General features: G+C 43.5%; 1 protein-coding gene and 1 long non-coding RNA gene across 10 annotated transcripts in view; both read right to left on the bottom strand.

Moving 5' to 3' along the window:
- Window positions 1-1,338: 1,338 nt before the first annotated feature.
- Window positions 1,339-16,486, bottom strand: part of LOC309373294 — a 150,005-nt gene continuing 134,857 nt past the window's right edge. The window contains exon 2 of the long non-coding RNA XR_014169952.1: window positions 1,339-2,419. This is a non-coding gene — a long non-coding RNA (uncharacterized lncRNA). The remainder of the gene's footprint in view (window positions 2,420-16,486) is intronic.
- KCNQ2 (potassium voltage-gated channel subfamily Q member 2) overlaps window positions 3,119-16,486 on the bottom strand; it is a 137,573-nt gene continuing 124,205 nt past the window's right edge. For 8 of the 9 annotated variants that reach the window (XM_081916756.1, XM_081916761.1, XM_081916759.1 and 5 more), the window contains 2 exons: window positions 8,743-8,866; window positions 3,119-7,946 (listed from right to left, as the gene is read on the bottom strand). In XM_081916756.1, coding sequence (XP_081772882.1) covers window positions 7,224-7,946; window positions 8,743-8,866 — 847 coding nt within the window. In that variant the 3' untranslated portion in view covers window positions 3,119-7,223. Of the gene's footprint in view, window positions 7,947-8,742; window positions 8,867-16,486 lie in introns of those variants that run through there. The other variant, XM_081916765.1, reaches the window with a different exon arrangement.

Raw genomic sequence — 16,486 nt, 5'->3', positions numbered from 1 at the left:
GTCTGTGCATGTTATGGAGGGAATGCCTATGGGTGGCATGCCTACGGATTTTCCTCCTCTAAAAACTACATGCGTGTTATGGTCGGGTGCGTGTTATAGAGTGAAAAATACGGTATATTACATCAACCACTGAGCCATCTCACCCACATGGCCTAATAATGCAGGAGTAGTTGCCAATGTGTCAAATTCTTGATGTTGCTGGACTCCAATTCCCAGCCAACTTGGCCAATGGTCAGGGATGATGATGTCCAGCAATATCTGGGGGGCACCTTGTTGGATACCCCTGGTAGTAACGGGTGGATGCCACCATGGAAAATGCACTCCAACAGCAATTAGTGTGTGATACATCCTGTGCTCCACATGCAAAGGTTTCTGGTCATAAGAGACTGGTGAAGAAGTTGTAAATGATGTTGCTATTCAGATGGAATAGGACCCACTTGCCCTGGTCCAGCTACACTCATGGGCAACCATGGATGTGTTAACAGCTGCCGGCAGTATGTATACATACACATGCCCATCCAATCAACAGATCAACAGACTCAACCGGCCCGTTCAATGCATATCAATCACAATGTAGATGTCCCCTGCCCCACCAGTGCATATTGGCACCTCATGGACAGCTGCATAGGCTGCTGTCTTGCTGTGGAAGGGTAATTTTCCCTAACGGTTTTAGGAGGACTAATATTCAAATGTCACCGTCAAGTGCTGAGAGTCGCCTCCAGATTCTCTAGATACGTGGGTGGGTTTCAAAATATGTGCGAATGTTAGCACAGGGAGGGCAACGCAAACATCTCTTTCCCAAACAAATCAGCCCTGCAAAGCTTTTGCTGAATGGAAGTCTGTCCTAGGAAGTAGGATAGGCGAGTTCTCCTTGCTGTCTTCCCCTTGCAAGTTTCTGGATGGCTCTTGGGTTTCCCCCCCCCCCCACTGCAACTCAAGTTTGTGACAGGCAATGGGCTTAGGCTGAGGGGAAGGGTTGTCAATCAGTAGTAGACCACATGCATGTAGAAGATCTAGGGTCAAACCCCTGGCATTTCCAGGAAGGGCTGGGAGAGTGTCTGGCCTGAAATCTTGGAGAGCTGCTGACCTAGGTAGACCTGTGGCCTGGCTTGATATAAGGCTCGTCCCAATGCTTGCAGAACCTGTGGGCTTGACTTCCATCGGTGGAGTAATAAATGGGTTTCTCTTCCTCTCAGAATATGAGCTTCCACCTAAAGACTGAAGTGGCACATCCCAAACCACAGGTGTTACCACCTCAGTGACAACTCTGCCCATGTGTTTCTGTTGAGGCGTATATTAAGACTTACATACAGATGGTGGTACTGTATGCATAATTTGGCAGCTAACGCTATATTGGCTTCAGGCAGAAACCGCCAGGAAGTTATATGGCACAAACCCTCTGTTCAAGCTATCCAAGTTGGGGGTCATCTCTGCACCTCTTTATAGTCAGGGCAAAAAAAAATTCCAAGGTCTCTCTCTCTTCCATTGGGGCTTACCCTTTGGCCAGAATGTGTGGGGAGGCGGGGTATTTCTAATAAGAACATTTCAAGGGGGCTTTTGTAGGAATTGTCAATGGCCCTCTCCCCACACAGAGCTGTGAGCACATTCACAAAGTTGTGCCCAGCGATTTCCATGAGCAGGAAAGCAAGCTGCCTCTCCTCCTGGAGTCTACACTTGTGGGCAATGCCTGGTCTTCTGTCATCATCGCCCCCCGGCTGATTTCTCTGATGGCTTCTGTCCCTCCCTCTTCTCTTGCAGAACATCAGAGGGGAAATGCAGACAGATTCTTTCTCATACAATAATTCACAGCCTTGATGAGAAGCAAATGGTGCGTACACAGAGACACATTATCGACAAGCAGGCTTCTTAACAGTCACTATTCTGCTTCCCTATCTATTTTCCTATACATTCCCCCCCCCCTTTAAACAGTCCCATTTTTGCTTCCTGTTAAAAATATTGTTCCATAGGTAAATATAAGCATTCAGATGCAGCATTCCTCATAACAAAGGGAGATATTTCTCTTTCTGTCCAGCTAAGCAACTGGCAAGTTATGTTTTAATACTGTATACATTATCTGATGGTATCTATGAAATAATTTCATCGCAGGCTTATGACATGTAACGAAGCACACTGGAGAAGATGCAATCTCTTTTGGAGAAAGGCAACCTCTGATTCTGTTCCTAGAATCATTAAATCAGGAGGTACCTCAAAGATTGCCAGTGCAGGCAACAAACTATATAGAATAGCAAAGTTAGAACAATTCCTTTACTAATTTGCATTATTTTATTAACCCCCGCTCAATGCCTTGTTACTCTTTGCTGATCAGATATGTCTGCCTTCACTTAAGGTCCTGAACAATGTTACTGGCAATTAGGGCAGGTTTTGCAAGAGCTCAGTAGCTAGATTTCAAGGAAACTAGCTGAATTTTTACATAAGACTGAAATAAATCTGCTGCATCAGACAATCTAGCCCACTGTTCCCAACACTGAGCACCTGGGTGGTTCTGGAAAGCCCACAAGCCAAGCATGAAGACAATAGCCCCTCTCTCTGTTCTCTTCTCTTCTGTTCTCTCCTCTCCCCACCCAAAAAAACTTGGTATTCAGAGATGCTAAATGGAGCTTCAATTTAGCTATCCAAGGCCCACAAAGCAGAGAGATTTTCTCTTCCATAAGTTTGCATAATCTGTTTTAAATTCATCACCCCATCTTGTGGCATTTCCACGAGTTAAATATGCACCGTGGAAAGAAATACTTTCTTATGTCTCTCTCCTGAATCTACTGCTTATCAGCTTTATTGCTTGACTCTGGTTATAAGAGAGGGTGAAATATTTCTAAAAATAAATAGGGGCGTTGGTCAGCATCTACAAGAGAAAGAGGTCCTAATGCACAACAAACCAATGAGTCAACAGAGCTCCTTATGCTTTCTAGTCACATGTCAATGAAGTGCCAACGTGTGATCTGTGAATGTTCATTGGAATGCGGGTGCTCATTGGAATGACATCTAAATGTGGATCACATTGAAAACAACAGGGCTGCAGTCCAGAACAGCCCACGTTGCTTGTGCAAGAGAAACCATGTTTATGGCACCTCCCAGTGCTGAATGACAACCATTTTTAAAAAAAAAACCATGAAGTTGAAATAGGGATAAAACAAAGGTACCTTACAGGATTCCTGTAAGGCTAACCACGGTAATCTATGCAAAGCACTTTGACCATTCCAAAGTGCTACATGCATGCTAACTACTACTACTACCATTTAGATATTAGATGTCTCAACTTATCCAATGGAGGTTTATATTTAGACATTTTCTTTCGCAATAAAAAGACGATGTGCTGCCATCACAGATGGTCAGTATATCAGTATCACCTGCCAAACCTACTGAGATGGTGAATTTGCTTGCTAGCATTTGCATATGGATATTATGTTTCGCAATCTTCTCTTGGCAAAATTTTGGGAGCGCGGAGCTATACACAAGGCATTGTTTCCTACATGTCTTGCTTGGCATGCCTTTGTGGGCCAAAGCTGAATGCTAGCCTGAGAAGCACACACTCATATAAAATGAGTTTTCTAGGGTATTTCAGCAGTGGGGAGAAGTTATGAGTGGCATTATCTCAGAACTAAAAATATAAGCTTGGTTAATAAGCTATCAAAAGATTGTGTTTGTCTCCCTTTAGACTTACTATAAGGCACATAATATTGTGCCTACGGAGGGTCAACAACTACACTGCAAAGAATACATACAGCGTATTTATATTCAGTATTGACTCTGCCCCAAAAAGATCCTCCCAGAAACTCAATTATCACAACCAGAAGATTCTAGGATGAAGGAGAAGACTTCTTATTTGACCCTCCTAACATTCTCATAATGAATATGTCTCAGGTTGGATTTCAACTGGAATGCCACCAACACCATAACCTTGCACTGTGCCTTTAATGCCATTATTCCTTATGTCAAAAATCCTTGGTAGTTGTAAATTTGCTTCCTCTCTTCTTTAAGGACAGTTAACAAACAAACATTGATATTTTTAAAAAGTGGTTCAGGGAAAGGAAATGCTTGGGATCTGTTTGCACAGACAGGTTTAAGGTTCAGTTCACCATTAGAGGACGGAATAAAAATCTAGGCACCTGTTCCTGCAACCTGATGCTTGCCCTCACTTGCTATCAGCAGTGCCCCTGTACGGTTTGCATGGGACAAACAAGACTGTCCCTGTGCAAGGCAGATCAGGGAGCACAAATCTGATAGGGCAGCATAGACAAATCAGTGGAAGGGGGGCATTTCCATTTCCGTATCATACTTTCCATTACAGATCACTGTAAACAAGCAAAGGGAGTTTAATAGGCAGCTAGAATGTGAGGCTGCTGTACTGGAAGCCTGAATCACAATCTAAGTTGATTAACTCTCATAACAACTTATGGCTGATGTCAATCTACTTGAACCAAAGTTCAACCTATGGTTTCATTGTGACCGAAAGGTGTTTCTTTCAGTCGGTTGACTCACGTATACTTTCCACATGTGTTTATTCCTACAGTTTCCAAAACATTTTGTTCTCTCAGTCATATTAGTTGCAGGCTTGTCTGTGTATGTATGTATGTATGTATGTATGTATACACATACCATACTGGTGCAATTTTTAAATAGTGATTACATGTCAATGCCTTAAATGAATAAATATTAGGGTAATGTTTGGGTTTGTGCTGATTTTTTCTTGCTTTATCCTCTGTGTGGTTTGTGTTTATGCACACTGCATGGAAATGCTAATCAACCAATATTTAAAAGCCCCCCCCCCCGCATCAAGGGAGGTTTTTATAAGTAGAAAAATGTCTTCTTTTAAGGAAAATTACAAATTCTTTCTCTGACAGGTTATTTCTCCTTCTGTCTCACCAAAGAGTAACTACTGCTTCTTCTGAGATGGTGATTACTTGCGCATTATTTGACAGTTTTTATTCTCCAGAACTTCTGTTTTATTTATTTGCGTGCACATTTATGCAGATTAAAGCTCCTATGATTAATTGGCTAAGATTTCTCTAACTGACTGTAATTCTGCCTCCCAAAACACATGCCACAATAAATCTATTGATCCTTAAAATGTTCTAAGAGTCTCTTGGCTTTGTTGTAGCAGATTAACATAACTCTTTATCTGGGCTGTTCTCATTTGTACATTCACTACATCACTTCCTGTTTAGGGCGATCTCATGAAAATCCGCATCATGGGAAATATTAAAAAGCAGAACAAGGTCCTGCTATCTCCTGGCTTTTTATGTTGTGAACCTTCTGGGCTACTAAACTGACTTTACTTGCTGAAAATGTCTATGCTGACCAAGAGAGTATCAGAGTCATCTTAACATATCACAGTTGGAAGCTGACAAACTCATCTGTGTTGCAATTTCATACTGTCATCTGCATCGTGTATATTTGAGAGTGAAGGCTAGCAAAGAAAATGGGAACTGGGGTATTCCCATAAAGTGGATTTTGAAACAGCTCAGACCAGGCCGAAACTCTGGAAGACAAGTCTTGGGAGAAGCCCGGATTGTGAATCTGCTGTCAGCAGAAAGACAGTGCCCTTCTCTGAACAACGCCATACATTTTGATAAGGCTCCTGGAAATTCTCCCTGCTAGCTTTACCCATCTATTCTCCCTCCTAGCCTTTCCCTATTTGAACATTTCCAACTTTTAATATAATGGGTGGGAGTGGGGGGAATGCAGGACATTTCAAGTGGCAACGGTCAAAAATGGATCTGGGTTGGAAGCTGAAAGGAAGTCCGTCAGGCAAAATCGAGGCAAGCAGCTCTGGACTTGGGATAAGGTTAACAAAAGAGAGACATCCATCTGCGAGTGGATAGGCTAGAGAGAAGCAGATTTTGTCACAAGAAGTGGGGTGAACGCTAAAGCTTCCCTGCTGATTGCAAAGTGCAGAAGTCACAAACTTCTTTCAGCTTTGGAGCCCAGAAGCCCTTAGCTCAGTTTTAATCTCACCCATAAAGTGAAGCCCCTCTCGCAACTGGAGTCTTCTTGCTTTCGTAACTCCTGTGGGCCTTCTGATCTCGGAGTTGCTGCCACACCTTCTTATGAAATTTCACACTTCTTATCTACACTGTGTTGGAGGGCTGCAAGGCATTATCTTCATGCTTTCCTGAAGTCTGCTTCTGCGAGGAAGACTTGCCTCTTTCCTTTTTTGAGCTCACGAACAGAGCCACTATGTCACCTAACATGAGCAGCCACCCTAAACTTGAACAAGAGACCCTAGAAATGTGGCTATGAAATGTGCATGAGCTGGTGGACGCATCATTATGGCCCTGTTCTTGCAAACTGACCTAGGACCTTTCTCGGCTCCAAAAATCCTTTCTCTGCCACAGCACACGGACTGTCCTTCCAAGGAGATGTGTCCTCTCCTGCATTAGAAAACAGTATTCCAAAGAGTGCAAAAACATCTAAACCTCTGAGCATGCAGATCAATAACTGTTTTGATGCTATCCTGCAGATGTGGTTGTTGTTGTTTTAAAAAAAGGAAAGGATGAAAGCATCTCATGTGAATGCAGTCTCACATCCCACACAGACTGCTGTTCTTTGAGCTCAAGCACACCTACTGAAGCTGTGGTCCTGTCTCCAATCCAATACCACAAGACAATTTTGTCACTGAAAATTTGTGTTTGTGCCATTTGGACACCAATCGTTCAATGTACGGCTCTTCCCAGCTAATTGCAATCATAATTAAACCACCTTTCATCAATGTACATTACAGCTCTGTTTCTCCCTCCCCCCCCCAAGGCATAATTAGTGACACGTTTCTTTTGTAACACTAGCATGTTTTTTGTGTGTGACCGGATAGCTCAGTGCCATTGCCTACTCTTAGTCAAAAGAAGAAATTGTCTCACCAACTGCTCAACCACTGTCTTAGTGATGTGTGTGCCCACTTAGCTTAAAAGATTACCAAGACTCACGGCTACCTACCCTGGAGTAAGATCACAGTTTCACCTATCTAGTTTAGAAAGATGGTATGTATGAAATCCAGACATTTCAAAATTATTCACTACAATGCCCCCTCTCTTTTTTGGAGAGAGCATGCGTAGCTTCTGCTCCCACCGCCCCCGGACCAAGCTGTGGCAAAACACCCACAATTTCTGGGTTGCAGAACATTAGCTCCCAGTCTCCTGAAGATGTCCGGTATGTGGACAGCATCATTGCCCCATGCGCTTGAAGTTGTGTTCAGGTGGCTTTCTTTTCCTTCACTGCCTAGGAGCTGACCAGCCCATGTCACTGAAAGGTCCCTCGCCGGTTGCTGACCTCGGCGGAGGCCCACAGGGTGTGCAGAGGTCAGAATCCGTATCTGACTCCCCTTCTGCTATGTAAGGTCTGATTTTGGCCACAGCGGTGTAGCAACCGTTGTTAAGGACGTCCAAATTTTCTTTGGACTGTGAGATGCTGAACCCACTGAAGGAACGCTCCAGTTCCTCGTGGTCCACTGATGGGATAGAAATAGAGGTGTCGCTGTCCCTCAGAGCACTCTCTGGGTGCTTAGCTGTAATGTCTTCGTTCTTTGCGTACTCAGCGCTGGCCCTGTTCCCACCACCGTAGGCAGAGAAGGAGCGCTCGTGAGAAGGTGGAGGTGGGATTCTCACCAAAGAACCAGCATCGCCAACCGGGGAGGTCCCGTGGCTTTGCCGTTGATATGTCTGCCAAGAAGTAGAAGGGGGGCATGAGTTGTTTGGCACCGTTGTGGCAGGAGGTGCAGAGAAATTCTTCTGTCCCATCGAACTCGTGGAGCGAATGATCTTGATGATGCAACCGTTTTTGTCAATGTGCTCCCTGCTGTCTTCTGGGCTGTGGTAGGGCGGCGCTGGGTCAGGTTCCTTCGGCCCAAAGTAGGCTTCTGTTTCATTTGGTGGGATCCCCATCCGTTGCATGTAGATGTTGACCAGGAAGTCCAGCTTCTTCTCCATGGACTGGACCTGGAAAATGCCACACAGGACCCAATGCATGGGCACCCACAACATTTTAGACCCAAGCAACTTTGGATTCACCCCAAACTTCATCTTTAAAATGTTATTTTGCAGGCAAGTCATCCCCTGATCCATGAAAAAAAACCCACCAAATTCTCTTACAAATGTATAGCCAACTGCTCCCCAAGGAGACATGAAATTCTGCAACCAAACCAATGCCAAGACCACAAATATGTATACCAGGTGGGGAAAACATTTGACCATCAAGATGTTGCTGGGCTGAAACACTAGTCATCCTTAGCCACTGACCATGCTTGATGAGGCAGGTGGGAGTTGTAGATCAGCAACATCTTGACAGCTAAAGGTTTCCCACACTCAGTGTATATGCTTCCTTATCGTGCCTCTTTGGCTTAAGCCTTCCATCTGCATCTTGGCTCATACAAGAGCTAAGTACATGGTAACAGCATTTGCTTAGATTCACCCTTGGGTAATAATTTTTTTAACTTTTTTCTTCCTTTGTTGGGCATTCATCATGATATATATACCAAAGGAAGAGGGAGGTGAGAATCAGATGGAGAAATAAGACAGAGAGGCTCCCTCTCTATTAGATCAATTGCCATTTAGCTCCTCCCTTCCCAGAGCTGCCTTCATCAAAGGCCAGTCTACTCGGCTTCTTCAGAGGGAGAGGTGACACAATGAGGCTTGCTTGCTTGCTTGCTTGCTTGCTTGCTTCCTCCACCCCCCTTTCCCCACAAATTCACATTAATGATTTTTTATTATTATTATTTACAAATTTTCAACATACCTGTTTTTCCACCTTTCCAAGTCTGCCCATCATACTTGGATCTTCAGGAGGCTCCCCTTCACCTGGGCCTTTGGTTCGGTCCTTATCTGTCATTGACGGCCCTCTCCCAACAATCTGGTCAACTCTACCAGGAGCACAAACCCCACCCCAGAAAAAGCCATGAAGTTAGTAAGCTACAATCAAGGATCTAGAACTCTGCTCTATTCTGACTCCTCTGTAGGGCAAAGGAAATGTATTCCCCTTAACTGATAAGTATCACACAACTGTTTGCCTAAATAGAGGGAGGCAGTTAAATATAAACTTGGACACAAAAACATATCTCTATTTCTGTACGTGACATATATATTGGTTCAAAACACGTGGCTCCACTTCTAATCCGGCATATTATGCATAGTAAACTTGCCCTTTGAGATGAATTTGGTGTCAAGCCTGTTAATTACCAAATAAATTAGGATGTTTGGGGGCAGTTGCTTGTGGATAGATTTTGTCTACATATTTAATCTGAACATTATTTCTGTTCTTCTCTGCCTAAAAAGTTCTGAAGAGTCCTGCAGCACTTATTCATGTTAAAAGGTATCGGTTTGAAAGTTAAGTTCAAATTTTACAAATTGTACAAAATTAGAGGTTTCCAAAAACTGACACCGACATAATAAATTAAGGTTTCCAGTTTGCAAGATCTGAACTTTCCGTTGCACCATAATTTGGTTCTGGATTTCATGAGACTTTTTGAGTTTCAAAATCTCTGAATCCAGATTACATTCTCAAATACTTGTTTCAGCTGTCCTTGAGATGTGGGCAGCTGCCTATGCCAAAACTGTAATTTTTTTGTTTGTTTGCTTGTTCCGTATTAAATGAGTAAATAATAATAATAATAATAATAATAATAATAATAATAATAATAATAATTTCCTGATCTCAGAGGTGAACTTTGCAGACAATGGCCTTGTTGTCTTGGATAGTAGCCATTAACTTTCAGAAAAACCCAAGAGTTCTCTAACATTAATCTACAACATGGAGCTCATTTTTAATTGCCCCATATCCATATCTCTTCCTGCAAGAGAACAGCATGAGCAATAGCTATGGCGACTGGGGCTGATGGAAGTTGCAATCCAACAACCAACACTATGGACCATATATTTCTAATTCTTGGCACTGATCAAATGGAAACATGGCTTAACGCAGACAGTTCTGTTTCCTAGTATATTTTACAATACAGCAGTTCTGAGTAAAGATTGTGTCAGCCCCACCTAATATAGTAGGTCACAGACTTCATTCTACCCCAGAATATGGTCATTTATACTAGGCAGGCATTGCATTGCTTTTTATATTTAATAAAAATCCTTTCCATACATGTGGTTTTATTATGTACGTTTGTGTTTTTAAAAAAGGGATATATATATATATATATATATATATATATATATATATATATATATGCTTTCGTAGATTTTCACGGGTACAGGAATGCAGGTTTTGGTGTCCTCGGGTGTCTTCCCGTGTAAAAGTTGGGGTGTCTAGGCGACGTTTCGACGAGGTCTCACTCGTCATCTTCAGGCTGGTGCTTTCGGCTTCTTGTTACTGGAACAGAGCAGGATCTCAGTGTTTGAGTTCCTATAAATACTGTTGAGGGGGTGTGGTGTATAGCCTCCAATGTTCTGGGCAGAGAGGAAGTTCCCAGGCTAGTGTGCCTTTTCTTCTTTTGTTCCTTAATTACTTGAGGGATATCTTGAGTGATTTCTTGAGTGATATCCTGAGTACCACTTAGGTGGGTCATTAGGTGTGGATTAGTTGCTAAAGTCTTTGTGTCTTTGTGTCTTGACCTCTTGAACTTTGTGAAGAGATTCTGTAACTCAGTTGTCAAGTGGTCTTTGTCTTCCTTGACGTCCTAATCTACAAAAAACCTGATGGCTCCCTAGGACACACTATCTACCGGAAAAAAACACACACCAACCGCTACTTACATGCACAATCACACCACCACCCTGCACAAATAAACTCCGTAGCCAAGACTCTCATCTCCAGAACCAAACGCCTGGCTGACAAAGACCACTTGACAACTGAGTTACAGAATCTCTCAAATGTGTTAATTGCCAATGGATACCAGCAAAACAGGGTTACGAAGCTAATCCAAAAAGAAACACCCCCCAAAAACCAAGACACAGAAGAAAACAATGGCATGGCCCTCCTTCCTTATATCAAGGGCACTACAGATAAAATTAGCAAAATCCTCCATAAACACAATATCAAAACAGCCTTTTGCACCAACCAAAAAATAGCCAATATCCTCAGAAACCCCAAGGATAAAATCCAGTTGGAAAACCAAGGGGTCTATGAAATACCCTGCAAAGTCTGCCCAGCCACGTACATTGGACAAACAAACAGACGAATAAATGCACGTATCGCAGAACACAAGAATGCCGTCAAAAAAGAAGAAAAAACTTCCTCTCTTTTCCAACACATGAAAGAAACAGGACACGAAATTAATTTTGCAGATTCCAAATTGCTCTTTAACATGGAACATCACCACAAGAGAATAATCATGGAAGCCATCGAGATAGAGAAACACCCTCACAACATGAACAAGCGTGACGACACATCCCACTTGCCAGACATCTGGAAATTAGCCCTCCCCACAAAAACTGACACCAGATCCAGAGGCACACAGAACGCCATCACCAATCAACCACACCAGACCCAAACCCAGACCCTCTCCACAGATAAATTACAGACACCATCCAGTAGCCAAACCATGGTGGCACCTCCGGATGCTGCACCCCCCTGCAATCCCTACACAGATCTGGCTGACACAGGCCACAAAACCACAGCTCGCCCCTATACACGAAGCCAAGCCAGAGCACAACTAAGTGCAGTACAGCCATCTTCTCAGAAAAACTCTTCACAAAGTTCAAGAGGTCAAGACACAAAGACTTTAGCAACTAATCCACACCTAATGACCCACCTAAGTGGTACTCAGGATATCACTCAAGAAATCACTCAAGATATCCCTCAAGTAATTAAGGAACAAAAGAAGAAAAGGCACACTAGCCTGGGAACTTCCTCTCTGCCCAGAACATTGGAGGCTATACACCACACCCCCTCAACAGTATTTATAGGAACTCAAACACTGAGATCCTGCTCTGTTCCAGTAACAAGAAGCCGAAAGCACCAGCCTGAAGATGACGAGTGAGACCTCGTCGAAACGTCGCCTAGACACCCCAACTTTTACACGGGAAGACACCCGAGGACACCAAAACCTGCATATATATATATATATATATATATATATATGCAGGTTTTGGTGTCCTCGGGTGTCTTCCCGTGTAAAAGTTGGGGTGTCTAGGCGACGTTTCGACGAGGTCTCACTCGTCATCGCCTAGACACCCCAACTTTTACACGGGAAGACACCCGAGGACACCAAAACCTGCATTCCTGTACCCGTGAAAATCTACGAAAGCATATATATATATATATATATATATATGCAGGTTTTGGTGTCCTCGGGTGTCTTCCCGTGTAAAAGTTGGGGTGTCTAGACACCCCAACTTTTACACGGGAAGACACCCGAGGACACCAAAACCTGCATTCCTGTACCCGTGAAAATCTACGAAAGCATATATATATATATATATATATATATATATATATATATATATATATATATATATGAGAAACATTTATTATGTCTACTGTTTTCACTCTGCTTTTCCTGCTATTTTAAAATGAGTATCTCATGCTATTTTGCATAAACTGTTTAGAGTTTTTATTATTATCATTATGTGGTGTATATATTTTGCTGAATAAATAAACGCTGAACCATTAATTAATCCTGGCCAACTTTACCCTTGCATAATATGCCAGAAGTGTGCAGGTGACAGAGAGAAGAAAACAAGAGCAGAAAAACAGGTACGTTAAATTTGTCTGGAACCAAGTTGGTTTTCAGAAAAGGAAGTAAAACAAGGCTTCTTATGCAGTTCTGCAGTGTGGGCAACAGTTCCATGCACAAAGAGATGAATGAGAGTTATGAGTTCAAATGCAGACAGGGGAAGGGGAAGGGGGGGTTAAGAAGAAAAAGATAGTAAAGCACTTTGCAAAATTAAAAGGTGCTCTCTCGGTTACACATTGTCATGAAAACCAAGGAAAGGGGCATAACACAAGGCCATTTTCAACCATACAGCCAACCAAGATGCCTTAATTTGGTAGAGAAAGGGTTAGAGTTGTATTTGTACCTGCTATAGGGTGTTTAGAATGTGAAGACTGCAAACCAGGAGTGAGGAACCTTTGTGGCCCAGTGGGCCAGATCTCCCCACACTCCACGGGCCAACTTTGACAAGTGGATGGACTGCTCACCTGTCAATCATCTGACATCACAATGACATCAGGTGGCTGATAGGTAGGTGGCCCTGCCCACCTGTTGGCTGACCCACAGGGCTGAGGGGACGGAGATGCTTCACCAAGGAATGCACTCATGAAGCAGCCCCCAGCAGGGTTCAATCCTGCTCCCTGCAGGGGTCTGCACCACCAGGGAACACACTGGTGAAGTAGGATTGAGCCCCACCCATCGGTTAATGTCACTCGGTGAGTGATATCAGCTGATTGAGTGGCAAGTTCCCCAGAGTGGCTGGAGAAACCCAGACAGATGGGTGGGATATAAAGAACAAATTTATTATTTATGATTATTGACAGGTGGGAGCCATTTGGGGAAATGTTCTCATGGGCCCACGTAGACCCCATGACGGGCCAAAATTGGCCCATGGGTCAAATGTTCCCCACCTGTCAGGAGTCCAGGTTCCCAGCTTGATAACATAGCAAGAGTAGGTAATTAAAAAGGTGGATTTATTGCAAAAACAGATAGCTCCAGACAGCTCTAACAAAGCCTCTGGCATCATTACTCAAGATGACCCTTCTGAAGATTCCTTCCGGTGTCTATAGAATATACTAAACTTTCGCACCTTACGTCTCTTGTTTTGCTTCCTGTCTAGCAGCCCTCCCATTCGCCGACTCCTCGGACTTACTGGATCATCTCCATCCTCCTCCTTTTCCGAGAGACTCTCTCTGTGTCTGTTCGCTCCTGTCTGAGCTCCCTGAGAGCTTTGGCTGTGTTCCAGCCCGCTCTCAGCTACTGCCTTATCAGCCGGCCCATCAAGGTCAGGAAGATCCAAAGTCTGCACCTGCCATCTCTCCCCTGCCTGACTAACATCTGAGCCTCTCTGTTCCTGGCTGCTTTCTGCTGTTGGCTGCAAACCTTCGCTTGGAGCTGGCTCATTCCTAACACCACCCCTGCTGTAAATAATCACAAGGGAATTCACCAGTTTGCACAACTCACTGGGCTTCTGTGTTTTTTTCAGAGCTGTGTGCCTCCCCACCCTTCCCCATGCATATTAGTTGGGTGCTCAGTGCTGACAAACAAAAGCTCGTTTCTTTTTTTGAGTGAGAGGAATGACACAAGCGGAGCCTCTGCGCAATCAACCATCAAAATGAGGAGCACAACATAGTAGAATGGGCAGGGCATCCTCTTCCACCAAAAGGAAGTTGCATGGATTTGGGCACTGAAAATTCTTCATATATCCAGTGGGTGTTGCGAATTATAAAGCAACACATAAATGAATGCTGACAAGACCAATGTAAGAGCGCGTTCCATATTTTTTTGATGTTCACCACACATGCGTTGTGCACATTCCCTTGTAAAAGTCAATAGTTGCTACATTTTGTGGATCAACAGGAACATATCCTTTCAAAAAAGTTCTGGTCAGCGGGTCATGAGTTATGTTCTTTTGTAAGAAACCATACATCTAGCATTCTTTCGCCGATAAAGCAGGAAAACCCAATAAATGCATCTAAGAGGTAGGAAGATGAAGGTCATGAGTGTGGGGTCTAAATGGAACACCCCTATCTAATGGGATTTATTTAGATACAAACACAGCATGAACAGAACCATAAATCAATTAGGAACTGTGATTTAGTTGCATCAAAGCCAATGTGTGATCTTGTGCCTATATACATTGTCCTTTCAGTATGTGATCAGGTATCCCCACAACAATGAAGTGGATTATTTTGGGTGGTGGGGTTAAGAATGCCTCTCTGTTACTCAAAGAACAGAAATGGAGAGTGACCACCTTCTCTGCTCCCCTCTGGAAACTGCACAATTGGTTCAAAGCAGGAGCTTCAAGCTCCAGTCTAAGGGATCATTCACACATTACAGTGGTACCTTGGTTCTCAAACGCCTTGGTACTTAAACAACTTGGAACCCAAACACTGCAAACCCGGAGGTAAGTGTTCTGGTTTGCGAACTTTTTTCGGAAGCCGAACATGCTCCGTTTTGAGTGTTACACTTCCAATTTGAGTGCCACACTTCTGTTTTGGGTGTTACTCTGAGGTCTGTCTGTTTTTGCTATTTATTTTGCGGTTTTGTTTATGCTGCTCTTTTTGTTTTGTTTTTCTGACTATGTGGAACCCAGTTGAGCTACTGATTGATTGTCTGATTGTGTGACTGCAGTACTTTGTTTATTGCTTTCATGTTATGGATCAATGGTCTCATTAGATAGCAAAATTCATGTTAAATTGCTGTTTTAGGGGTTGTCTTTAAAAGTCTGGAACAAATTAATCCATTTTGCATTACTTTCTATGGTAAAGCACGCCTTGGTTTTGGAACGCTTTGGTTTTGGAAAGGACTTGCGGAACGGATTAAGTTTGAGAACCAAGGTACCATTGTATAGTACAAAAATGTCTCATGAGCACACCTAAAAGCAGAATGTGTGAATGCAACGAACATATATTTGCAAACGTGTAAAGACAAGGACACTCATCAGGGAGCCAGGATTAATGGCAGCTCCCTGCTGAACTGCACTAGATAGAATACCGGGTTTGTCACTGTGTCTTGATGGTGAAATGTCCCTAAGGAGAGTGCAGAGCCTTGCTCCCAAGTGTGCCGTCAAAATGAATGGAAGGAGACACCATCTGCACAACAGGAGTTATAAACTGCTGTTCTGTCCCAGCTCCTGCCAACCTAGCAGTTCGAAAGCACACCAGTGCAAGTAGATAAATAGGTACTGCTGCGTCGGGAAGGTAAACAGCACTTCCGTGCGCTCTGGCTTCCATCAAGGTGTTCCATTGTGCCAGAAATAAGCGCCACACCCCATAGTCACCTTTGATGGGACTTAACCATCCAGGGGTCATTTTTTACCTTTATAAACTCTACCAATACTCTATGGATGTTACAATTCCTACTTGTGTCTATGAGGTGAAAAGAACCCTTCTAGATCAGACATCTCACCAAGAACTCTGTCCTCCAAAGTGGCCAACCAGGTGGTTGTGGGATGATCACAAGCAAAGCATGGAAACAGCACCCCCCTTTCCCACTGATGCTCCCAGCAGCTAGTACCCAGAGGTATATTATTTTTAAACCTGAAGTCTGAGTGATGTCCCCCTCTGAGATGGGGTGAAAAGACCAGTACAGTGGTACCTTGGGTTAAGTACTTAATTCGTTCCGGAGGTCCGTACTTAACCTGAAACTGTTCTTAACCTGAAGCACCACTTTAGCTAATGGGGCCTCCAGCTGCTGCCGCGCTGCCGGAGCACAATTTCTGTTCTTATCCTGAAGCAAAGTTCTTAACCTGAAGAACTATTTCTAGGTTAGCGGAGTGTGTAACCTGAAGCGTATGTAACCCGAGGTACCACTGTAGTTTCGGTCCTAAGAATATCAGCACCTGCGGTCTGTTGGTGCTAAACCTGCGGTCTGTTAATTAAA

The sequence above is a fragment of the Podarcis melisellensis genome (genome assembly GCF_964234715.1).
Source record: "Podarcis melisellensis genome assembly, chromosome: 6".
Classification (NCBI taxonomy): Eukaryota; Metazoa; Chordata; class Lepidosauria; order Squamata; family Lacertidae; genus Podarcis; species Podarcis melisellensis.
This window is presented reverse-complemented; position numbering and strand designations above follow the sequence as displayed.